The 25,358-nt window shown below is 57.1% G+C and overlaps 2 protein-coding genes and 1 long non-coding RNA gene across 4 annotated transcripts; 2 read left to right on the plus strand and 1 right to left on the minus strand.

The window, feature by feature from the left end:
* Positions 1-4,842: 4,842 nt before the first annotated feature.
* Positions 4,843-6,867, minus strand: LOC105544014. Its single transcript, XR_001006702.1, has 2 exons — positions 6,677-6,867; positions 4,843-5,766 (listed from the first exon to the last, which is right to left on the minus strand). It is a non-coding gene; the product is annotated as an uncharacterized LOC105544014 (long non-coding RNA).
* Positions 6,840-17,188, plus strand: TWF2 (twinfilin actin-binding protein 2). Of its 2 annotated transcripts, XM_011986229.1 has the most exons (9): positions 6,840-7,113; positions 11,021-11,098; positions 13,698-13,876; positions 14,270-14,365; positions 14,576-14,680; positions 14,813-14,938; positions 15,731-15,881; positions 16,018-16,139; positions 16,597-17,188. In XM_011986229.1, exons 1-9 carry the CDS (start codon positions 7,089-7,091, stop codon positions 16,762-16,764), a joined length of 1,050 nt encoding a protein of 349 aa, XP_011841619.1. In that variant the 5' UTR covers positions 6,840-7,088; the 3' UTR covers positions 16,765-17,188. The 2 variants fall into 2 exon arrangements, with proteins under 2 accessions (XP_011841619.1, XP_011841620.1); XM_011986230.1 differs by lacking the exon at positions 16,597-17,188 and having other exon boundaries at positions 15,731-15,885; positions 16,018-16,370.
* A 2,445-nt stretch (positions 17,189-19,633) lies between these two features.
* Positions 19,634-24,693, plus strand: TLR9 (toll-like receptor 9). Its single transcript, XM_011986232.1, has 2 exons — positions 19,634-20,266; positions 21,460-24,693. Exons 1-2 carry the CDS (start codon positions 20,264-20,266, stop codon positions 24,553-24,555), a joined length of 3,099 nt encoding a protein of 1,032 aa, XP_011841622.1. The 5' UTR covers positions 19,634-20,263; the 3' UTR covers positions 24,556-24,693.
* The last annotated feature ends 665 nt before the right edge of the window (positions 24,694-25,358 follow it).

Genomic DNA, 25,358 nt, shown 5'->3' on the forward strand with positions numbered 1-25,358 from the left:
CCCCCCAGCCCCGACCTCCGCCTGGGAGCGTGTTCGCGGCTGGCTTGCTGACTCCAGGGGTCAACCCTCGCGACCTCCCGAAGAAGCCCACGCCGGCATCAGCCCCATTTGACAAGCAGGAAAACCGAGGCCCAGAGAAGCGAAGTGGCCTGCCCAGCGTCTCACAGTAGCCAGGGAGGACTGTTCACCCACGCTTGTGGGGCACTAGTGGTTGAGAGGAAAAGCCCCCCACACTCCGCGGGGCCAGCGTCGCGCAAAGCCTCAGATCTCCTCCTGCTGGGTGGGGACGTGACGCAAGGGGAAGATGGGGACAGGATGAGCTGGGAGGTGTCAGACCCGCACAATGAGTAAGTGTCTCCGAGCACAGGTTCCTTCAGGTGGCCTCGAATCCTCTCCATCCCCGCCTGCCACCCTCCACCCCAGACGGGCTTAGTAGTCACCTTGGCTTTCCCTGTCCTGAGAGGCTGCTGCCACCCTCGAGGACAGTCTTCTAAATGGCTGTCTCTGCATTCAACATGTCCTCGCAGAATAGACAGCAGGATCCTTACTGGACTGTGAGTGAGTGATGGACAAGAGAAATCTGTGTGAGTGTAAAGGGCAATCAGTGGTCCCCCAAAGGCTCCTGCTGGTCCGAGTTCAGACCTGGGACGGAGGGAAGTGAAAGACGAGGAATCATCTTGCGGTCTCTCAACCACTGGCTAGCTGTCACCAGGGGGTCAGCAGCAGTGTCCTGTTCACATCTGCGAGTTAATAAAGCACTTTGTCACTCTTTTTTTTTTTTTTTTTTTTTTTTTTTGTGAGACGGAGTCTCGCTCTGTCGCCCAGGCTAGAGTGCAGTGGCCGGATCTCAGCTCACTGCAAGCTCCGCCTCCCGGGTTCACGCCATTCTCCTGCCTCAGCCTCCCGAGTAGCTGGGACTACAGGCGCCCGCCACCTCGCCCGGCTAGTTTTTTGTATTTTTTAGTGGAGACGGGGTTTCACCAGGTTAGCCAGGATGGTCTCGATCTCCCAAAGTGCTGGGATTACAGGCTTGAGCCACCGCACCCCGCCTTTGTCACCCATTTGTCACTCAAATCCAACTCCCTGTGCAAAAGTGTAACTTTGGCCGGACGCAATGGCTCACCCCTGTAATCCCAACACTCTGGGAGGCCGAGGCGGGCGGATCATTTGAGGTCAGGAGTTTGAGACCAGCCTGGCCAACACGGTGAAACCCTGTCTCTACTAAAAATACAGAGATTAGTTGGGTGTGGTGGTGCGCGCCTGTAATCCCAGCTACTCATAAGGCTGGGGCATAAGAATCGCTTGAACCCGGAGGCAGAAGTTGCAGTGAGCCGAGATGGAGTCACTGCACTCCGGCCAGGGCGATAGAGCGAGACTCAGTCTAAAAAAAAAAAAAGAAAGAAAGAAAAGAAAAAAGTGTTACTTTATATGGACGATTCTGAGGCCCATGGAGGGGAAGTCTTGGACACCCAGGGCTGTGCTATTTCCATTACGACAATGCAGCTGACTCAATCCTCACCCCCAAGGCACTTCTCTTCCCCTTTCCTCCTCCAGGAAGCCAGGGCTTGCCAATTGAAAGTGGCTAAGGCTCCACAGCCCAGTGCCCCCATATGAGCTATATGAGGAGTCTACCTTCACCTCCACTCCCTAGCCCAGGCAGACGCTCAGTAGGCCCCACTTCCTCCCAGCAGCTAGCCCTGCCCCAGTGGGAGTTCCTCGGGCCCAAGAAGGAAGGTTCTTAGGGCAGGGAGCTATGCCCAACACCCACTCCCTCCAATGACTCAGTTCCAGAGCAGGCTGGGGGCTGATTGACTGAATCCACAGTGTGTGCTGGGCCCATACTGGGCACAGGAACACAGTACTAATGGAGACAAGTCAGGCCTCTGCCCACCAAGCCCCCTGCAGTGATGGTAGCAGTTCTGGTGGATGCTGCTTCATCCAGCTGGCAAGGGGATAGGGGCCACCTCAGAGAAAGTTTCCCAAAGGACCTCTGAGCTGAGAACTGTCACTGTGACAGAACAGAAATGTACCAGGGTGGGGCAGGCCCAATTCAGTCTATGGGGCCACTTTCTTACCCTCACCAGTTGATGCCTCAGAGGATTTTAAAGTCTAAAATTGGACAAAACAAAGCGCATACACTCTATTCCCCAACCCACTCCTGGGTGGGGGAAAGCCTTGTCCTACAAGTATTTTCACAGAAGCTCTGGGCAACCAGATGTCATAGGCGGTCTGTTGCACAGCTTAGCCATTTTCTATTTTCAGAGCCATGTGGAACCACATGGCAATCCCATCCTCTCTGTTCCAAGGTGGCCTGAGTGTTCCTTCAGTGCTACCAGGCTCTTTTGACTTCCAGGGCTCCTGAGCGCCTCACTCTTGCCTGGATCTTAAGCCAATGTCTCCTGGTTTACTCCCTCATTTTGCTGAAGTGCATCCTTCAACAACTTTCCAAGAAATGGTGACTGGGAGGTACTTTCCCGAGAGAGATTATTTATCTATCTTTTTCTGTGAATGGTCTGTTTGTATCCTTTGCCAAACTTTCTACTGGGCCATTCGTCTTTTTCTGTTTTTTCTTTTTTTTTTTTTGATACGGAGTTTCACTCTTGTTGTCCAGGCTGGAGTGCAATGGCATGATCTTGGCTCCCCGCAACCTCCACCTCCCAGATTCAAGCAATTCTCCTGCCTCAGCCTCCTGAGTAGCTGGGATTACAGGCATGTGCCACCACACCCGGCTGCCACTGGTCTTTTTCTTATTGGCTTATAAGAGTTCTTTATATATTAGAGAAATCAGCTCTTTATTTTGAAATGAGTTACAAGTATGCTGTTTGTAACAAGTTACAGTTTGTTATTTGTGTTTTGGCTGTGATGGTGGCTTTTTCCATATAGACTTCATTTTTAATGCAAATGGATTATTGATCTTTTCATAAATGAAAATAAAAATGTCAGGAACCCCAAATTTGTTATGCTAAAGGGAGAGTTAAGCTTGGAGACTGAGTCACACACACTGGCATTCCTTTTTTTTTTTTTTTTTTTTGAGATGGAGTCTTTCTCTTCTGTCACCCAGGCTGGAGTGCAGTGGCATGATCTCAGCTCACTGCAACCTCCGCCTCCCGGGTTCAAGCAATTCTCCTGCCTCAGCCTCCCCAGTAGCTGGGATTACAGGCACCCGCCACCATGCCCGGCTAATTTTTGTATTTTTAGTAGAGACAGGGTTTCGCCATATTGGTCAGGCTGGTCTCGAACTCCTGACCTCAGGTGATCCACCCGCCTCAGCCTCCCAAAGTGCTGTGATTACAGGCATGCTAGGATTACAGGTGTGAGCCACCGCACCCGGCCTCTTTTCAAATTTTTTAAAAAATTTTATTCCGGCAACACTTAATTCTATGCTGTAGAACTAATGTTCTCCAAAACTGTCATTCTTTTCCCAAATGGATACCTGTTACCTTGCAACCTTGTGTCAAAATATTATGCATTAACCAGATCTCCATAAAAAGGCACAAAGCCTCACGCATCTCCAGGTGACTGCACTCACAAATTGCTCATCAGTAAATTCTTTGCCAGTCCCTAAAACTTTCAAGATGTATATCCTCCTATAAAACAAGCACATGTCAATTGCAACTTTAGGTCTGCAACCTAAACCTAACTCCTAAAACCAAAGTCTGTTAAATTTCACACTGACAATGTCAATTACAAGTTTATCTGCCCAGGTGCAGAACAAGGATAGGATGAGATCAATCATTCCTCCACCTACCCTGAGACCTCTGCATAATTGGCTCTTCTGTTACTCCCTGTTCTTCCAGTGCTCAACCTATCTTCCATATAGCCTAGATTTACGGGACACTAATTAAGAGTCTCACAAAAACATAACCATTTGCCTCACTGTCTTCTCCCCTTTATTAAAGAAATGTACAAATATTGAGCCTCCTGAAAACTTCTTGGGAGAGCACAGGCCACAGATGTTTCTGTGACTTGTGTTGCTTTCCTGGGCACGCTCAAACTCTGGCTCAATAAACCTCGACTGATTGAAGCTCTTGCCTCAGTCTCTTATTTGGTTAAGATTTTCTTTTTTTTTTTCTATAGACTAATTTTGGATGTGAAAGATTTTCTTTGATGGTTTCTGTGTTTGGTGACACAGAAGTTTCCTCCACTCCAAGATTCTACAAACTGCTCCCTTTGTTTCTTCAGTATTTTTAAATTATTTTAGAGAGGGTCTCACTCTGTCACCCAAACTGGAATGCAGTGGTGTGATCAAGGCTCACTGCAGCCCTGACCTCCTGGGCTCAGGTGATCCTCCGGCCTTAGCCTCCCCAAGTAGCTGGGACTACAAACGTGTGACTGTGCCTGGCTAATACATATCTATCTTTTAATCTATCTGTCTATAGATACGTATATGTACAGATGGGGTCTTGCCATGTTGACCAGGCTGGTCTTGAATTCCTGGTCTCCAGCAGTCCTCCTGCCTTAGCCGAGTAGCTGGGACTGCAGATGTACATCACCATGCCTGGCTAATTTAAAAATAATTTTTTTTGGTAGAGATGGAGTCTTACCATATTGTTGCCCAGGCTGGTCTCAAACTCCTAGGCCCAAGAGATCCTCCCACCCTGGCCTCCCAAAGTGTTGGGATTACAGGCATGAGCCACTGCACCTGGCCCCCAACTTCTCGAATAAAGGAAACTATGATTCTTGGGCACACTCACTACCATGTGACATTGATCAAATCACTTCACCTCTCCAAACCTCAGAGTCTTTATCTCTAAGACGGAAACAGTAACACCTACTTCAGGGGCTGTCATGAGGATTAAATAAATGTGCCCAGCAGGTAGTAAGTGTACAAAACAAAGCCTCTAATGGTTCATTAATACATTTGCTTATTTTGCAATTATTGGCCACCTGCCAATGCTGGGCACTGTTCTAGGCACAGGGGATACAGCAAGGGCAAACACCTAACACTGGTGGAGGGAAGACAATAAACAAATACGTAAAGGTATGTGCCAGGTAGTGATAAAAGCAAAGAATGACCCATGGAGAGGGTCAGCTGGGTAGACCACACAGTACCCTACCTTGTCACAGTTTATCCAGTGAGGGACACTTTTACAGGGCACATGACCTTAATCTTTTTCATTAATCTTGGTTAATTCATTTCCAGGAGGTCAAGTCTCTTGTAGTTCTGTGGAATCACCAACTGCTCCTGTGGATGTGGCTTGGTCTGAGCTGATGTAACAAGTAGCTCTGTGTTGCTGGCACTATTTGGCTGGAGCAGGGTTCAGTGTGGGAGGCCTTGCCTGTGAACTGTTCCAGATGGCAAGCTGCAGGGCTGCATAGCACTCTATTTTCCACTGTGAGTGCTTGAGGGGACAGTGATTAGCTGATGACACAGGCCCAGTCCTCAGGGTGAGCACAGGAAGATGAATAAGAAAACCCTTCAATTCTGTGTATGCTGGGTTCTCTGGGGATGAGAAACTCAGGGGTTGGGGGGCACAGAGGAGGCCTCAATGCAGGCTAGTGAGCGTGGGGAGCAAGATAGTAAACGGAGCTGAAGCTGGGGCCAGATGCCAGGTAGGCCACACACTTCATCATCACATCTCTTAGCAATCCCAGCCCAAAAAGCTGGCCTCCTTTCCAATCTTCCCAGCCAAAGTCCCTGGACAAGCTGATTGGACCAACCAGAGTCAGATGCTCATCCCTGACTCATCACAGTGGCCTGGAAGATGCCACATGTTGACTGGATGGTAGCAGCAGGCAGGTACTGGTATCAGTAAGGCAAGGCTGCTGGATATAGACACAGGTCATTAGGACATGGGAAGTTCCTCAGACTCACCAGGCTCTGGCCCTCTTTCAACCTCTGGGCCTTTGCACATGCAGTGCTCTCTTCTCAGAAAGCCTTTCTGGCTGGGACTAGCGGCTCACGCCTGTAATCCCAGCACTTTAGAAGGCCATAGGCAGGAGGATTGGTTGAGCCCAGGAGCTCCAGAGCAGCCTGGACCACATAGGGTGACCCTCTTTTTTAATAATAATAATAATATATATATATTTTTTTTAAAGAAAACCTTTCCACCAGGCGCGGTGGCTCACACCTGTAATCCCAACCCTTTGGGAGGCCGAGGCGGGCAGATCACCTGTAGTCAGGAGTTCGAGATCGGCCTGACCAACATGAAGAAACCCCGTCTCTACTAAAACTACAAAATTAGCCAGGCATGGAGGCGCATGCCTGTAATCCTAGCTACTCGGGAGGCTGAGGCAGGAGAATCTCTTGAACCCGGGAGGCGGAGGTTGCAGTGAGCCGAGATCGCGCCATTGCACCCCAGCCTGGGCAACAAGAGCAAAACTCCGTCTCAAAAAAAAAAGAAAGAAAGAAAACTTTTCCCTCCACTCTGCTGGGCTGTTTCATTCTCCCCTCTAGGTTTCCAATCTTCGCCTTCTCCTGGCAGCCCCTCACATTGTCTCGACGGGCTCTTACCACCATCTAGCGGGTGAGGCGGGCCTGGGCTCTCACCGTGAGGGCAAAGCCTAGCGGCCATGACCACACCGAGGTACCCAGGACCCCACGGGAGGCGCTCAAGAAACGGCCCCTGGGGAAGAGCTGGCACACGCACGCACGTGCGCACGCCCATCCACAAGCAGACCCCTTCCTGGGTGCAAACCCGGGTACGCTGCGACCCGCTCCTATTCGGAAACCCACCTGGCTTGGGGGGGCACAGGTCGGGCGCGCGCGCACGATCCGCCCCACCCACAGACCACCGTGATCAGGGCGCACACACACGTGCGTCCTCCCACGCACGCTCCGTCACACGCAGGCCCCCTCTCCTGCCACAGAGGAACGCGCTGGCGTGCGCACGGCGGATCAATCAGCCTTAGACCCACCCGGACCGACGCGCAGGCTGCGCGCACGCGCGGCTCCGAGTCCCCGCCCCCCGGCCGCGCCTGTCGGGGGCGGGGCGCCGCTGGGGGCGGGTCCTGCGGCACCGCCCGGGAAGCTGCGCGAGGCTCGACAGCCTCCGCCACATCCTTCTCCTCTCTTGGTCCAGCGAGCGGAGGCGGGCCAGGGTCAAGTGGAGGGCTCCGACGGCGCGGACGGAGCGAAGCGCCGAGCCATGGCGCACCAGACGGGCATCCACGGTGAGGGCGGATGGCGGGCGGGCAGGGGGCCTGGGTCTCGGCTCTCGGAAGCGCCCCCTCCCCGGCTCTCGGCCCCTCCCTCCACCCCGCACCAGCCGGGAGAAGCTTCCTGTTCTCTTTTGCAGCCGTGGGTCGCCTGGGGTGGGCACATCTGGGGGAGTACGGACGTGGTGTGCATAGCTGGGAGTGGGTGTACATGTACGTACACAGCTGGGGTGGAAGTATCTGTGTGCCTACCTGGAGATGAATGTGGCTGTGTGTGCCCATCTGTATATTTTTGTTCCTTTCCTGTAGTGGGTGTACACGCATGTGTACCCGTCTTCCGTGTACAGTCCTACGTGTGCACCTCTCTATGTGACTCCCTTGTGCACATCTAAGGGTCATTCATGCACTGGCACTTGTGGCTGTTTGGACACTGTAGGTCGCATAGGACCCTCTTTAGACATCAGTGTTTCATGGCAGTGTGCACATGTATGTGGGTGTCTGTGTGTGTGCATAGTTGGAGCGCATCTCAGTGTGCATTTGTTGCCAAGGATGCATATACCGCATGTGTCTTTATGACTTGAATGGGTTTGTGTATGTGTGAGGGGACCCTGACCTTTGCTCCTCCCAGGACACTCACTCTCCCCAGGCTGGGGAAAACCCAGAACAGAGACTGCTAAGTGGGATGGAGAAAGCTGCCTATCTGACCTTGACCTCTGACCTCCCTCCCATTTTCCATTGTGACTTTCTGAGCCTGTCTCAGTCTGGTTGGAAGATCCCAGCTCCAGACTGCAGACAGGGAAGAGGTCCAGATATGGGGTTTGTGGGGGAGAGTCCTGGCCCTAAATAATCCAGGCCAGCTCCCACCCCCGCCCCCCCCCTAATCCCTAGGAAGCTTCACCATCCCCTAGCATCACACACCCCCTCCCCCAGGGGTCCCAGTTTCCTTCTTGGACGGGCTGTGAGAGAAGCAATGGCCAGGAGCCAGGTGCCCTGACTCTACCTGGGGCTCAGTGTCCTCATCTGTCACTGACCTGGGAGGGCTGCCTGGCCTGTGGGGAAGGCCCAGGCTGTTTGCCCAGACAGCCTGGCTGGTTTGGCCATCAGCCACCCCTCCCACCGCACTAGGATCCCCTGCTTGGGGCTGCCACCATCGACCTGCCTGACCACCTGAATCCTGGTGCGGTTGTGGCCACTTGGTGGCTGGGCTGCCCTGAAAAGGTTTCCCTGGCCCTGCGAAGGCAGAGGCCTGGGTCAGGGCCAGGCCTCCCAGATGGGCCAGCCTTTCTCCAGGAGGAGCTGGCAGGCGGGCTTCATGACTCAGCCCCACAGGAGGGAACTGCCTCGTGGCCAGCTTCTTCCTTCCCCTTTGTCTGGTCATAGCTGCTGCCTCCCGGCCTCCAGCCCTGGTGGAGGAGATCCCAGGAAGTTAGCCACCCCATACCCCTTCCCTGCTGCCTCACTCCCTCATTACCCATAGTGAGACAGGCCCACTGAGGGGGTCACTGGGGACTGGGCTGCCCCCAGTCCTCCTTCCGCCTGTGAGCAGCCCACTCCTTCCCATTTCTGGCTGGGGGAGTTGGCAGGAGAGATCACCCTGGAGGACCAAGTGCCAGCCCTGTCCTGACCATAGGTGTGGATCTGCTGACCTCAGAGCAGGGCAGGAAAGGGACCTGTAACGTGAGGCTCACCGGAGTCGGAGGGAGGGTGTTCATGAATCATTGATAATAGAGGCTCAGGTGTCCCAGGCCTGGTCTCTGGATTATTGATGGCGGCTGGGCAGGCATTGGGGCTGGGGTGGGCAGGGAGGTGTGCCTTCCCCTGCTGGGGTGTCAGTTTGCCCTGGTAACACTAGAAGGGGCCCGTCGGCCTGTCCTTTGGGAGAGCTTCTTGGTCTCCCTTCCGGGAAGGTCTGGGCAGGTAGAAGAGGCAGCTCAGCACAGTCAGCTTGCTGTTGTTATCGTAATAAAAGATTAATTGTTATTAGTAGAGGCCACCATTGCCAAGCCCTTTCTCCCATTTATTCCTCACCACAGCCCTGCCAAGTTTGGGGCTATTATCTCCATTTTATACACTGAAGTTCAGAGAGGTCAGGGGTCACCCAGCTAAGGGAGAGGTGGAGCCCCAGAGGCCAGGCTTGGGGCCTCAGGGACCTGCTTGGGATCTGCCAATGGAAAGTTCTGTCCTGGCCCAGTGGGACGGTGTCCATCTGCCTACAGTTCCATGCCATGTTTCTCTGAGCCCTAAGGGTCTGCTGAGCTCAGCTGGGCCCCAGCCCACCCAGTGGCCTTGGAGGGTGGTGCATAGCCTGAGGTCTCAGATTAACGGTCACTCTGCAAGGGGGGCACCTGAGGACATGACCAGAGTTTGTTTTCCTAAAGGCCCCCCCGCCCCTGAGTTGCCCAGTCCTGGCCCTATAAATATTCTCTGACCTCAGGCCTCCAGCTGTGTTCCTGATGGAATTCCCCTGACCCCTGGGCAGCCTCAAGGTCACTCTGGCCAAGCCCTGCTCACCCAGGGACCCAAGCAGGGACCTTCCCCGCATGGTCCGTGGTGGTTTCCCTGTCCACTAGTAGATCCACCACTTATGGCTCCCTGGCTCTCACCATGGTCCTCATCTCTGCCCTGGGGTCCTTGGTCACTCACTGGCTCTCACCTTCCAGCTCTACAGCCCAGTGGCCAAGATGGAGTCTCTCTCTCTTTTTTTTTCCTGAGATGGAGTTTCACTCTTGTTGCCCAGGCTGGAGTGCCATGGTGTGATCTCAGCTCACTGTAACCTCTGCCTCCCGGGTTCAAGCGATTCTCCTGCCTCAGCCTCCCAAGTAGCTGGGATTACAGGCGCAAGCCACCATGTGCGGCTAATTTTTTGTATTTTTAGTAGAGGCGGGGTTTCACCGTGCTGGCCAGGCTGGTCTTGAACTCCTGACTTCAGGTGATCTGCCCACCTTGGCCTCCCAAATTGCTGGGATTACAGGCACGAGCCACCGCACCTGACCAAGATGGAGTCTCTTAGTGAGTTTCCGGGGTCCACTCCTCCTGGAAGCTGCCCCAACTGCCTGAGGGTTAAAGGCGTCTTGTCCCCCTACCCCCCACAGGGCTGTGTCTGGGTTGGCTGTGGTTCCTCAGGGTCTCAGGGTTAGACAGCCTGGCTTGAGGGTTGGGACTGGGGCTGCACACATGGGTGTCATGTGTGTCCATGTGCTTCTGTGTACACTTTGATACATCCAGTTGCCTGCACACACGTCTCAGCCAAGCTCTGCACTTGCCTGCCTGTGTGCGTGTTAGCAAGCTGGGGACTATATCTCTTTGTGTGTTTGCGTATCTAAATGTGTGTGTCCATTTGTGTTTGAGCAACTGAGCGTGTGTTTATGTATGAGGGTGTTTGAATTTCTGCTCCTCTGTCGTACATCCATGTCATGTGTTACATTCACACATGCTGGATTGAGCTCTGTGTGTGTGTGTGTGTGTGTGTGTGTGTGTGTGTGTGTGTGAATGGGCATAGTGGTCATTACACAGTGGGGGCATTTGTCTGTGTTCCTTTGTCTGTGTATATGACCGTGCTGAGTGTGTCCAGGCCAGCCCAGAGCTCAGCCATCCTGGGGGGCAGGGGGCAGATGGAGGCTATTCACTGTGGCTGGCCTGGCTTATGCCAGAGCCTGCCCATCTTCTGATGAGCTGTCCCATCCCTGCCCACCCCGCCCCATCACCAGACCTATCCCAGCCAGCAGGCCACTCGCCTGCCACCTCTGCTGGCTAAATTTGGGAGCTTGTGTTCAGTGGCTGTCTCAGGTTCCCAGTCACATGGGGGGCTGTATTTAACCTGGTTCCCAGCTCAGCCACCAGACCCTGTGGGACAGAGCAGGCCCCATACTCGTCTCTGTCCACTCTGCCCACTCATCCCCCACCATGTTTCTTGTTCTTATAGCCACGGAAGAGCTGAAGGAGTTCTTTGCCAAGGCACGGGCTGGCTCTGTGCGGCTCATCAAGGTTGTGATTGAGGACGGTGAGTGCCCCTCACAGGCCAGGGCGTAGGCTTGGGGGTGGACTCTGCTGCCTCTGTGGGTGGGGGAAGGTAGATGTTGGCCCCTGGCTTGCTGGGGACAATTTTCCCCTCTGGAAATGAGTGTGAGGAAATCCTGACAAAGGAGAGCCTCACAGGGCAGCATCAGAGGTGAGTGCGACTGTCACCTCTGTTATGCAGAGCGGGAAGCCAAAGCTGGGGTCAGCAAACAGAGCCCTGTCCTGGGGTCCTGCCACCTCCCAGAGACTGCATGGGTATTCACATGGGCCTGGTCAGAATGCCGAGCTGGGCTGGGCAGAGGGGCAGGGGATGAGTGAATCCAGCACCGCCCCTTGTGGTTGGTGCCACCCACCCCTATCTGTGGCCTGGCCTGGCTCAGCTGCTGGCCGAGGGGAGCTCTAAGGAGATCCTGCACCCTTCTCTTGGAAATGCTCCCATGATGGGGAGAAGGGACGAGTGTCTGGCTCATCTGAGAGCAGGATGAGAGGGTTCTAGGCTTGGCTGGGTCTTGGCCTGGCCCCTGAGAATCTGGGAGCTGTATAGAGGGCAGTGCTGGGGGCGCTGGGACTTGAGCTGAGGCCTGAAGTGGGGAGGGTTTAGGGAGGCAGAGGATTAAACTGAGGAGGATTGGGAGGTCAGAGGACAGAGAACATTTTTTCCCCTTTCCTCCTTGCCAAGGGACTGCCCCTTTGGGTGAGGGGTACAGACTTTGGGACTGGTGTGGGCCAGGCTCCCCAGAGGTCCTCCCAGCTCTCCTCAGTAGCCATTCAACAGCGAGTACTTTGGATGGCTGCCCGAATGGGCCTGGTGCTCAGCTGACTTGTCGCGCGTTGAGTTGGCTCAAAGCAGGGTCTGCCATTCCAAGTTTTAGGGCCTCAGTCGTGCTTTGCCCAGGGACTCCAAATTCTGATGCCCTCAGAGACTGGGCAGGGGTCACTATGGCAGGATATTGGTGATGGCCTCCTGGAGTGGCAGGCCACAGCCACCCCACCCTTAAAGAGGCAGTTGCACTCATTGACCCCAATCCTCAGCCCTCCCTGTTGCCTCCCAGACAAGATGTCCCTGCAGATTTTTTTTTTTTTTTTTGAGACGGAGTCTCGCTCTGTCGCCTAGGCTGTAGTGCAGTGGTGCGATCTCGGCTCACTGCAAGCTCTGCCTCCCGGATTCGCACCATTCTCCTGCTTCAGCCTCCCAAGTAGCTGGGACTACAGGTGCCCGCCACCATGCCCGACTAATTTTTTTGTATTTTTAGTAGAGACGGGGTTTCACCGTGGTCTCCATCTCCTGACCTCGTGATCCGCCTGCCTGAGCCTCCCAAAGTGCTGGGATTACAGGCTTGAGCCACCATACCCGGCCGTCCCTGCAGATTTTAAGCAGGAGGAATCTCTGGATTGACTTTTATCTCAGTTCTGCATGACAGTTTTTGGGGTACCTGGGAGTGCCCAGGAGGGTCCAGGCCCCCGATGGGCAGCCACTGTCCTTCTCCAACTGAGGGTGGCCCCAGTGTGGCCAGCGGGCTTGATTTTTCTAGAGAGGCTGAGGATTCCACTTCCTATGTAAAAGTTTCCAGTTTAAAAATGTTAGCAACAAATTCAGCAATGTGGACAGTGCTGTGGGGGCCAACACAGGCCATGACTACTCCAAGTCACTGTGACTATGATCCTGTCTGAGTTCTGGGTGGGCAGGTGAGGAGGCCGAGGCCTCAGAGGGCCTGGCCTGTTGGGGTGTCCAGGCATCAGGGCCCCTGCCCCCATCAGGAGAGCCTGGTAGACTGACACCAGGACCCCCAGCCAGGCTGCCTGCCCCTTTGCCCCAGTTATTGCTCCAGGCTGGACCTGTGTATACCCAGGCTGGTGTCTGGTGCCCAGATGAAGTCCCAGCCTACAAGTGCAGCTCGATGCACCATTCAGCTAAGGAGCTGGCAGGCCTGTAGGGCCGAGGCACTTAGATGGTAGCTGCTTTGGATCTGTAACATTTTCAAGAGGACTGCAGCTGGCAGGTAGCCGCAGGATGTCTGGTTATGCAGGGTCTAGTAGGAGCCCCTGCTCCTCCTCCCCAGAGGCTTTTGCCCCTGCAGGTCCCTGTGGCCTGGGGCTGTGATCTGCCCCTCAGCACATTTGTCCTGAGGGGGTCTGCTGCAGTTCTTCTGCTGGAGCCCCAGGGGAGGAGGCGAGCAGGAGGCAGTTTCGTGGAGACTGTGGGCTGAGCAGCTGTGCGGTGGGGTGGGGTAGGGAGCACCCAGGGGTGTGGTGTCTGTGAGGGGCTGACAGCTGTATGTCTTTGTGTGGCTATTTGTGTTGGTGATCTGCGCGTGTGTATGTGGGGGGGGTGGGGCGGGTGGGGCAGGTATGCATGCGCTGGGGATGTGCAGGGGGGCAGCCCCCAGGTGGCAGCTTTGTGCCCTCCCTTGCTCACTCATTCAGCCACACAGCCTCACACTTCTGGGACCTGGGGGCTCCAGGGAAGGTGAGGGGCAGCCGGCAGCTCTGAGCCAGCTGGGCAGCCACGGTGAGGCTGGAGGTCCGCAGCGGGAGGTTCGGTGGGAGCTGGGAGCGGCTGCTCACCCGGCCTCTGCCCCCAGAGCAGCTCGTGCTGGGTGCCTCGCAGGAGCCGGTGGGCCGCTGGGACCAGGACTATGACAGGGCTGTGCTGCCACTGCTGGACGCCCAGCAGCCCTGCTACCTGCTCTACCGCCTCGACTCACAGAATGCTCAGGGCTTCGAATGGCTCTTCCTTGCCTGGTCGCCTGATAACTCCCCCGTGAGTCCTGGGCCAGTGGGGAGTGAGGAGGGGAGCTGGGGCCGAACTGAACAACAAGGCCTTGCCCTGGGGGATCTAAGAGGGGACACAGGCCTGCCCCTGGAGGATGGGGGAAGAGCTGTCAGGCCCTGCCCTAGGGAGTCCGAGAGAGGGTCAAGGCCCTGTGCCTGCAGCCTGAGTACCTCACGCTCTCCAGGCATCAGCCTGGCTCCAGAGGCGGTGGTCAGGCTGGACAAGGGCTCCCCCTGCTGGTGGGAGCCACCTGCTGCGTCTTGGCCCTCTGCCGGGTGTGCCAGTGCAATGAGCCTACCGGGTGGCTCCAGAGGTACCTGTCTGTTCTGGGAGAGGCAGCCCTGCCCAGAGGCCTCTCATGGTTTGGTCCTTGCCCTTCAGGTGCGGCTGAAGATGCTGTATGCGGCCACACGGGCCACAGTGAAGAAGGAGTTTGGAGGTGGCCACATCAAGGATGAGCTCTTCGGGACTGTGAAGGTAGCCCTAAGCCAGGACTTACCGGGACACGGTCCTGGGCCCACAGAGAGGTCACTGTGCAGGGTCAAAGAGCAAGCCAGTGCCAGCCTTGGGAGGAAGATGGGGGCACTGGGGGAGTCCAAGGACTGCAAGCGGGGGTGCTCGGTGGGCTTCCTCTAGCCCACCCCCAGGTGCCCATTTATGGCTCTGCATTCACCCCCACCCCCGCAGGACGACCTCTCTTTTGCTGGGTACCAGAAACACCTGTCATCCTGTGCAGCACCTGCCCCACTGACCTCAGCCGAGAGAGAGCTCCAGCAGATCCGCATCAACGAGGTGGGTTGGGTAGCAGAGGCCCCAGCCTCGAGCCCTCAGGGTCACATTGGCCCCATGGCAGCCTGTGCTGCCTGGGAGTCACACCCTGCTTTGGGCCGGTGAGGGCCTCCCTCACCATTCCCCTACCCACAGGTGAAGACAGAGATCAGTGTGGAAAGCAAGCACCAGACCCTGCAGGGCCTCGCCTTCCCCCTGCAGCCTGAGGCCCAACGGGCACTCCAGCAGCTCAAGCAGAAGATGGTCAACTACATCCAGCTGGTGGGTACCTGCTCCCTACCCTGGCACACGCTGCTGCAACCCCTACTCCTGCCCGTGCACATGTGCTGGTGTGCATGGAGTGCCCACCCCATCAGCCTGCAGCCTGTCCCCTTCAGCTCGTCCATGTGCTCATGGGAACACATGGTCCACCCCACCCCTCCCTGATCCCTACCTATTCCGCCTCGGGCGCAGCTACTGTGTGCACATACATGCGCTCAGGTCCCTTGTCCCCCAGGCCCTGCTCATACACAGGTACACCCGTGAGCACACTGCCCCATTCTGCCCTCCACACATACCCCTGGGGTCACACTGACCCCTCAGTCCTGAGCGCCTTCCTGTCCCAGATTCCCTTGTCTCCTTGACCACCCCGTTTCCCTAGGCAGCGTCCTTCTGCCCTGGCCATTCTGGCTGCCTCTTTCAAGCAAAATGGCTCCTCCCTTCCAAGGTGCTTCCACCAGAGGCCTTGCCTCTGAGGATGGGCTGGCCCAATGGCAGTATCTCCCTGAAGTTGAGACCCTCCACACCATCCTGTCCCAGGAGTCACTACCGTTTACTACCCTTGGGAGTTCCCTCTATAGCACAACCTTCAAAGGGGCAGAGTTGGAGCTGGGCCCAGGACCGGCCTCTTCAAAGGGACCCCCATAGAGTGATGGCCATTGCAGGGGAGTCTTGGGAGAGGGAGGTCACATCAGGCTCCTGCCACCAGCTAATCCTATTTGAGGGCTTCTTGGGGAGAGGGGCCTGGGCCCGCCCCGACCTGGTGCTCTCCCATCTTCCCTTGGCCCTGGGCAGAAGCTGGACCTAGAGCGGGAAACCATTGAGCTGGTGCACACAGAGCCCACGGATGTGGCCCATCTGCCCTCCCGGGTGCCCCGAGATGCTGCCCGCTACCACTTCTTCCTCTACAAGCACACCCATGAGGGCGACCCCCTTGAGTCTGTAGGTGAGTGGCCATGGCAGGGCCGCCAAGCCTGTGGCTGGGTGGAAGCAGGGCTGGTCTGCAGTGGGGCAGGCCCGCTCTGGGTGTGAAGGTCAGCAGGTTTCCCAGGCCTCCCAGGCTCACCTCCTGCCCCCTACAGTGTTCATCTACTCCATGCCGGGGTACAAGTGCAGCATCAAGGAGCGCATGCTCTACTCCAGCTGCAAGAGCCGCCTCCTCGACTCCGTGGAGCAGGACTTCCATCTGGAGATCGCCAAGAAAGTAGGCCCCTCCCCAGGGCCTCGCCTCCCCAGACCCTATCACCCCAATCTCCATGTGACGCGCTGGGGTCCTGAGATGACGGCAGAGCAGGAACCATTGCTGCCGTGTTGATCACAGGGCGTCTGAGGCCCAAGGGGTGACACGCATGGCCCAAGGCTGCCCAGCTGATTGGTGGCTCAGAAAAGTCCAAGTCCTGGCCACATGTCATGTCCTTTCCCTGGGCCTGGAGACAGGGAGGAAGTGACACTGGCAAGCAGAGTCCAAGGCATGCAGGGCAGCAGGCCCGAAGCTCTTGTTCTCCTGGGGGTGGCATTCCAGGTGGGGATTCAAGGGGAGACCCCAGGAGACCCCAGGGCTAGGATGTGAGATCAAGGGGTACCCCAGAAGTGGGGGCTACCAGGGGTGGTATGTGTCAGAGCCCCTCCCATTGGAGTGACCACTGCCTTGCCCCATGCAGATTGAGATTGGCGATGGGGCAGAGCTGACGGCGGAGTTCCTCTACGACGAGGTGCACCCCAAGCAACACGCCTTCAAGCAGGCCTTCGCCAAGCCCAAGGGCCCAGGGGGCAAGCGGGGCCATAAGCGCCTCATCCGCGGCCCGGGCGAAAATGGGGATGACAGCTAGGAGGCTGGAACAGGGCCGGCCACATGTGGACTGTGGGGCTGCCCGCCTTCCGCTCCCTGCCACCGTCCTCCTTCCTGGGCTCCAGGAAAGTGTTTCCAGGAGGGCAGGAGGGCTGGCGGCTGAACGCACTTGCAGTGTCCGAGGGCCACCGGGCTGGCATTTTGTGACCCTTCCCTGTTGCTGTCCCTGCATCTCATGTGTGTTCCCAGGGTGTCCGGGAACCCTGCCTGGCTGGCTTAAGGGGGCTGGGTCAGGGGCCTGGCATGAACCTGGCCTCCTGGGGAGCTGAGACTAGGGTCCCAGCACAGCCCAGAAACCTTTGGCCACAAGAGGTGGGGTCAGTCAGGGCTGGGGCAGGGGTCACTGCAGTTTGGGATGGTTGAATGCTGTATTTTCTAAAGAATAAAATATTTTTAAATCAAGACTTGTGCTTCGCCCTGAGAGACCGCCTCTGGCCCTGGGAATTGGGCAGTCTTGTGCATGTAACTGTCCTTTCCCAGTAGGGGAGAGGGGACTGCCAGCCTGTGAGGTGGAGCCCCAGCACTCCACCGCCAGTTGTGTGGGAGAGGCTGTGCCTGTGAGGGGGTGCGCAGCCTCACTCAGGTCTCCCAGTTAACAGGAGCCCTGCTTGAGAGGCAGGCGTGCCTCCACTGTGACATGAGGGATCTGTGTATGGTCGTTTGCTGTGGCTGCTGTAACAAATTACCACCAACTTAGTGGCTTACAAGAAACCCAAGTGTATTCTCTTACAGTTCTGGAGGCTGGAAGACTGAGATGGGTCTCACAGGGCCAAAGCTCAGGTGTTGGCAGGGCTGACTCTGTCTGGGCCCCTCAGGAGAACCTATCTCCTGGCCTTTTCTGTCTGTATTCCTTGACTTGGGGCCCCTTCCTCCACTTTCAAAGCCAGAGGTGACATCTCTGATTCTGCTTCCCTCGGCCTCTGGGCTCCCGTGGCCTTTTGTAGTCAAATCTCCCTCTGTCTCCGTTTCATAAGGGATATTGTAATTGCATTTACCCTGCCCGCCCCCACCACCTACCCTCTTCAAGATGGGTAACTTAATCACATCTGTGAAGTCCTTTTGCCATACTGTATGTGGGGCTTTGGGGTCATGTGTTTGCAGGTTTGGGGAATTAGGACAAGGATCTCTGACAGGGATTTTATGCAGCCTTCCACATGGGATAAGGGCTCCTCCCCGAAGGCTTCCCAGCCTCCCTGGGCTGAGGCCAGGACAGGTTTTTCTGTGGACGTCGGTATTGGTGTCTCCAAGCCGAGTGTGTCCATGTGCGTGGGTCTGTACGTGTGTGTACAGACCCCTCTGTCAGCTTACTGGCCTCTCTGGTTTTCTGCCTCCAAGGGAGGCAGGGCTACTGCTGAGTATGGGGGTCTGGGTCCCTGGTCCAAGGGACTCTGGGAAAGTCTCATGCTTGGGGCTCCACAGGAGCCCGAGCTTTGGTGTATGCCTCTGAGAGGTGGATGGAGGGAGTGAATGCAGGTGCCTTCCGCCCCGGGCAGGCAGGAGTGGAAGCATGGGGTTGATGCCTGCAGCCCAGCTGCTGAGTGGGCACTGCTCTCCCTCCTGGCTCAGGGCAACATTCCATCCCTGGTGCCTTTCGGAGCCCCTGCTCAAGCCCTTAGAATTGTAGAGAGGAGAGCCAGACCCTAGCTAGGATCCAGAGGAGGCTTGTCCTTGCCCAGCCTAAACGCTGGCTCCCAGGTGGGCAGGAAGACGATGCCATCACCCCCTGCTGCTGAGCTAGCTGGATGCCTGGCACTTTGGAGCCTGCCTGTCATGATGCCCACCCAGAGTGGGCCTGCGGGGAGCAGGCTGGCAGATGTACAGCCTTGCCTCCTCCCAGCAGCAACCCCATTTGTTCATTCATTCTTTCATTCGTTCATTCAGCCTTCACTCAGAAACGCCCTATCCGTGCCTGCCCAGAGCTGACTGCTGGGTACACATAATTCAGCAGATATCAAGCACTTGCTATGTGCTGGGCACTGCACTGCATCCTGGGGATGCAGATAAAAGATTACGACCCTCATGAAGCTGACATTCCAGCAGAGGAATAAGACAATATACAATAAACCATGAAAGATCAATGATCCGGTGTGCTAGCAGTTAAAAAATGCTAGGACAAAGAGAAACAGAGCAGGCAAAAGAGCTTAGGAGTGCCAGATCTGGGGTGGGAGGTTTCTAAGAAGGCTGGATGGCCCTGTTGAGAGGGTGACATGGGAGCAGAGACATAATGGAGGCGAAGGAGGGGTCATGTGAGACTTGGGAGAGTTTCCAGGCAGAGAGAACAGCACATCCCAAGACCCTGAGGCAGGAGGGTGCCCAGGGGCTACTCAGTCAACTGCAAGCAGGCCAGTGATCGTGGAGAGCACTCAGGGGAACAGCGGAAGGTAGGTCCCATAGGGCCTTGTTGGCCATCTGTGGACTGTGCCTTTGACTCCAGAGTCAGCCAGGGAGGGGTCTGAACAGAGAAGGGACCCAGTGTGACTTAGGTTCCTGTAGGGGCTGAATGTGACCAGCCCTTGGAGGGTGGACAGCAGGGCAGGACAGCCAGAAGGGTGGTGGCGTGGGTCTAGGAGAGAGGATGGAGGCTGGTGGACACGGCAGTGGGCTGCGGGCACACCCTTCAGCATGGTGGACCCAGCAGGACTTGCTGAGGGGCCCGGGGTCAACTGAGGCTTTGGGCCCGAGGAATCTGAGTCCTGTCACCTAGGTCAGAAGGAGTGTGGGAAGAACTGATGGGGAGGACCGGCTGGGGGCCCCACTGGGTCAGCGCACACCTGGCCCCTAGGAGCCCCATCTGGAGTGATGTGATGTGTGCTCTGATGGGGCCCCAGGGGCTCTGAGAATGCGGAGGAGGAGGTCTTGTTTCCGGAAGAGGTTGCAAGGCTGTGGTGAAGGCAGGTGCAACCCAGCCTCCCGCTCAAGCTACACCCTGGCCCTCCACACACGAGGCCCTGCAGAACTCTGGAGATGGTGCCCACAAGGGCAGGAAAGGACAAGTCGGGAGCCGCTGTCCTGAGGGCACCAGCTGTGCGGGAGCCAAGACCTGAGGGTGGAAGAGTCCTCTTAGAATGGGGATTGCCCAGCAAGGTGTACCGCTACTGGTGCTACCCCAAATTCCCATCTCTCCCTGCTCTCCGCCTGGGCTTTGGGCCTTAGCTCCTCCCTGGGCTTGGTAGAGGACAGATGTGAGGCCCTCATGGGATGTTGGCTGTCTGAGAGTGGAGTGGAAAGAGGAAGGGGTGAAGGAGCTGTCTGCCATTTGACTATGCAAATGGCCTTGGACTCATGGGACCCTGTCCTCCACACCATGGGCAGGGTGGAGTGGAGGGGGAGCTACTAGGCTGGTATAAAAGTCTTACTTCCTCTATTCTCTGAGCCGCTTCTGCCCCCGTGGGAAGGGACCTTGAGTGTGAAGCATCCTTCCCTGCAGCTGCTGTCCAGTCTGCCCGCCAGACCCTCTGGAGAAGCCCCTGCTCCCCAGCATGGTAGGACAACAGCTCTCAGTCCCCTGGGGAAGGGAATATCCTGGGAAGGGGTGAGGAAAGAGGTGGGCTTGGCAGCTGCAAGCAACAGTGACGGGTTGTCACCCACATGGCCCTGGGGACGCTCACTGAATCCTGAAGACATCAGAGCTGAAGCCCTCTTCTTCTTTTTTTTTTTTTTTTGAGACGGAGTTTCACTCTTGTTGCCCAGGTTGGAGTGTAGTGGCTTGATCTCGGCTCACTGCAGTCTCCACCTCCCGGGTTCAAGGGATTCTCCTGCCTCAGCCTCCCAAGTAGCTGGGATTACAGGCTTGCACCACCATACCCAACTAATTTTGTATTTTTAGTAGAGCCAGGGTTTCTCCATGTTGGTCAGGCTGGTCTTGAACTCTTGACCTCAGGTGATCCGCCCGCTTCAGCCTGCTGGGATTACAGGTGTGAGCCACCGCGCCTGGCCACTGAAGCCCTCTTCTGAGCAATGAGACCCAAACCCACAGAGGGGATGAGGAGGCTGAGGCAGTGACACAGCTGGGTCTGGAGCCTGGGTTTGGGTCTCACTGGGCCTGCAGCTTGGGGCTGGCTCTGTCTGGCACTTTGCTGGCCACCCCTCCTTCCATCTGTTCTGACCTGTAGGGCAAGGGCTCTCAGGCTAGGTGAGACGGGCAGAGAGTGATGGAGCTGTGCAGTGCCCGCTGGCCAGGGTCCCTGGGAGGCAGCCGGCCCAGGCCATAGTGGGAGACTCTCATGCCTGCCTGGATCTTGGCTGAAGGGAAAGGAAGGGGTTGTGGGGAGGCTGGTGGGGGGCAGAGAGCGGATTTCAGGGCAGCTGGAGGGGAGGGAGCCAGCTGCCACCTTGCTCAGGAGCAGGAAGGGAAAGTCGGGGAGAGACAGCGGGTGCCATGGGCCACCTTGCCTGGCCTTGTATAACCAGGGATTGGTTATGCTGAAAGCTCCAGATCATAAGTCTGGATTCTAGGTCTCAGTCCCGGTTCTGAGGCCTAATTCTGAGTCCAAGATGGTCTGAGACCGAGTTCAGGTTCCCCACAAGCCATGGAGGATGGGAATGGGGCTTGGCAGCCAGGGAAGAACTTCTGCAGGTAGGGCTTGGGGAGAGGGGTTGGACGATGCCCATGAAGTGGAGTGGGTGGAGGTGGAGCTGGGGGCCGACCACTCACACAGCCCTCCTACCCCCACAGGGTTTCTGCTGCAGCGCCCTGCACCCTCTGTCTCTCCTGGTGCAGGCCATGGTACTGGCCACGACCCTGGCCCTGGGTACCTTGCCTGCCTTCCTACCCTGTGAGCTCCAGCCCCACGGCCTGGTGAACTGCAACTGGCTGTTCCTGAAGTCTGTGCCCCACTTCTCCGCGGCAGCACCCCGTGGCAACGTCACCAGCCTTTCCTTGTCCTCCAACCGCATCCACCACCTCCATGATTCTGACTTTGCCCACCTGCCCAGCCTGCGGCGTCTCAACCTCAAGTGGAACTGCCCGCCGGTTGGCCTCAGCCCCATGCACTTCCCCTGCCACATGACCATCGAGCCCAGCACCTTCTTGGCTGTGCCCACCCTGGAAGAGCTAAACCTGAGCTACAACAGCATCACGACTGTGCCTGCGCTGCCCAAATCCCTCATATCCCTGTCCCTCAGCCACACCAACATCCTGGTGCTAGACTCTGACAGCCTCGCCAGCCTGCACAGCCTGCGCTTCCTATTCATGGATGGCAACTGTTATTACAAGAACCCCTGCAGGCAGGAACTGGAGGTGGCCCCAGGTGCCCTCCTTGGCCTGGGCAACCTCACCCACCTGTCACTCAAGTACAACAACCTCACTGTGGTGCCCCGCAACCTGCCTTCCAGCCTGGAGTATCTGCTGTTGTCCTACAACCGCATCATCAAACTGGCGCCTGAGGACCTGGCCAATCTGACCGCCCTGCGTGTGCTCGATGTGGGCGGAAATTGCCGCCGCTGCGACCACGCTCCCAACCCCTGCATGGAGTGCCCTCGTCACTTCCCCCAGCTACATCCCAATACCTTCAGCCACCTGAGCCGTCTTGAAGGCCTGGTGTTGAAGGACAGTTCTCTCTCCTGGCTGAATGCCAGTTGGTTCCGTGGGCTTGGAAACCTCCGAGTGCTGGACCTGAGTGAGAACTTCCTCTACAAATGCATCACCAAAACCAAGGCCTTCCAGGGCCTAACACAGCTGCGCCAGCTCAACCTGTCCTTCAATTACCACAAGAGGGTGTCCTTTGCCCACCTGTCTCTGGCCCCCTCCTTCGGAAGCCTGGTCGCACTGAAGGAGCTGGACATGCACGGCATCTTCTTCCGCTCACTCGATGAGACCACGCTCCGGCCACTGGCCCGCTTGCCTGTGCTCCAGACTCTGCGTCTGCAGATGAACTTCATCAGCCAGGCCCAGCTTGGCATCTTCAGGGCCTTCCCTGGCCTGCGCTATGTGGACCTGTCAGACAACCGCATCAGCGGAGCTTCAGAGCTGACAGCCACCATGCAGGAGGTGGACGGAGGGGAGAAGGTCTGGCTGCAGCCTGGGGACCTTGCTCCAGCCCCAGTGGACACTCCCAGCTCCGAAGACTTCAGGCCCAACTGCAGCACCCTCAACTTCACCTTGGATCTATCACGGAACAACCTGGTGACCGTGCGGCCGGAGATGTTTGCCCAGCTCTCACACCTGCAGTGCCTGCGCCTGAGCCACAACTGCATCTCGCAGGCAGTCAATGGCTCCCAGTTCCTGCCCCTGACCAGTCTGCAGGTGCTGGACCTGTCCCACAATAAGCTGGACCTGTACCACGAGCACTCGTTCACGGAGCTACCGCGACTGGAGGCCCTGGACCTCAGCTACAACAGCCAGCCCTTTGGCATGCAGGGCGTGGGCCACAACTTCAGCTTCGTGGCCCACCTGCGCACCCTGCGCCACCTCAGCCTGGCCCACAACAACATCCACAGCCAAGTGTCCCAGCAGCTCTGCAGCACGTCGTTGCGGGCCCTGGACTTCAGCGGCAATGCGCTGGGCCGTATGTGGGCCGAGGGAGACCTCTATCTGCACTTCTTCCAAGGCCTAAGTGGATTGATCTGGCTGGACTTGTCCCAGAATCGTCTGCACACCCTCCTGCCCCACACCCTGGACAAACTCCCCAAGAGCCTGCAAGTGCTGCGTCTCCGTGACAATTACTTGGCCTTCTTTAAGTGGGGGAACCTCATCCACCTACCCAAACTGGAAGTCCTTGACCTGGCGGGAAACCAACTGAAGGCCCTGACCAATGGCAGCCTGCCCGCTGGCACCCGGCTCCGGAGGCTGGACGTCAGCTGCAACAGCATCAGCTTCGTGGACCCCGGCTTCTTTTCCAAGGCCAAGGAGCTTCGAGAGCTCAACCTCAGTGCCAATGCCCTCAAGACAGTGGACCCCTCCTGGTTTGGGCCCCTGGCGAGTGCCCTGCAAATACTAGATGTCAGCGCCAACCCTCTGCACTGTGCCTGTGGGGCGGCCTTTATAGACTTCCTGCTGGAGGTGCAGGCTGCCGTGCCTGGTCTGCCCAGTCGGGTGAAGTGTGGCAGTCCAGGCCAGCTCCAGGGCCTCAGCATCTTTGCGCAGGACCTGCGCCTCTGCCTGGACGAGGCCCTCTCCTGGGACTGTTTCACCCTCTCGCTGCTGGCTGTGGCTCTGGGCCTGGGCGTGCCCATGCTGCATCACCTCTGTGGCTGGGACCTCTGGTACTGCTTCCACCTGTGCCTGGCCTGGCTTCCCTGGCGGGGGCGGCAAAGTGGGCAAGGTGAGGATGCCCTGCCCTATGATGCCTTCGTGGTCTTTGACAAGACACAGAGCGCAGTGGCAGACTGGGTGTACAATGAGCTTCGGGGGCAGCTGGAGGAGCGCCGTGGGCGCTGGGCACTCCGCCTGTGCCTGGAGGAGCGCGACTGGCTGCCTGGCAAGACCCTCTTTGAGAACTTGTGGGCCTCGGTCTATGGCAGCCGCAAGACGCTGTTTGTGCTGGCCCACACGGACCGGGTCAGTGGCTTCTTGCGTGCCAGCTTCCTGTTGGCCCAGCAGCGCCTGCTGGAGGACCGCAAGGATGTCGTGGTGCTGGTGATCCTGAGCCCTGATGGCCGCCGCTCCCGCTATGTGCGGCTGCGCCAGCGCCTCTGCCGCCAGAGTGTCCTCCTCTGGCCCCACCAGCCCAGCGGTCAGCGCAGCTTCTGGGCCCAGCTGGGCATGGCCCTGACCAGAGACAACCACCACTTCTATAACCGGAACTTCTGCCAGGGACCCACGACTGAATAGCCCTGAGCTGGAATCCTGCACGGCGCCACCTCCACGCTCACCTCACCTCTGCCTGCCTGGCTCTGACCCTCCCCTGCTTGCCTCCCTCACCCCACACCAGGCACAGAGCAGGCACTCAATAAATGCTGCCGAAGGCTAGATGGCTAATCCTGAGCTCACTGGAGGCATGGACAGGAGGAGGGAAGGGAGAATTCTCCAGGCCTCCACGAAGCAGCTTAGGGAAAATTGCCATAAAGACAGGACAGAGGTCTTCAGGGGAGGAAGCTGCTAAGCTCAGTTCTCTGGGGAGTCTGATGATGGTCTTTGGATGTGGTTTTGGCCCTTCCCAGAGAGCAGGGGCTCCTTTTAGTCCCGCCCAGAATGCCCGGCCCTACCTTTCCCATGCAGAGCCGGGCAGCCCCTGACAGACTTGGCAGCACCCCTTTGTTGACAGGTCTCAGGTATTTGTCTCCCTCACCTACTGGACTGGAATGCCTTGAGGGCAGAGAAACTGCAGGCTTGGTTCCTTTCTGGCACTCAACAAAGTCTTGAGCGGCAGCAGCTCTGGGGACTGTTCGTTCCAAAATGGAAGGGGAGAATGAATTGCAGCAAGGGTGGAGGGGTGATTGTGCCCTTTGGTGGCCATGCCTGTGCCAGGCGGAGAAGGCTGGTTCAGGTTGGGGAAAGGAAGGCCTGTGGGTGCATCCTTGCAGCAGGGAGCTGGGAGCCACAGACAGGAGAATCCACTCCTTTCTTTTTCCACCTACAGGTACTTGCTGGGTCTCTCCATTCTGATATTAAAGGGATAACTAGGCAAGTCACCT

This window comes from Mandrillus leucophaeus, unplaced genomic scaffold (genome assembly GCF_000951045.1).
Source record: "Mandrillus leucophaeus isolate KB7577 unplaced genomic scaffold, Mleu.le_1.0 Scaffold296, whole genome shotgun sequence".
Taxonomy (NCBI): Eukaryota; Metazoa; Chordata; class Mammalia; order Primates; family Cercopithecidae; genus Mandrillus; species Mandrillus leucophaeus.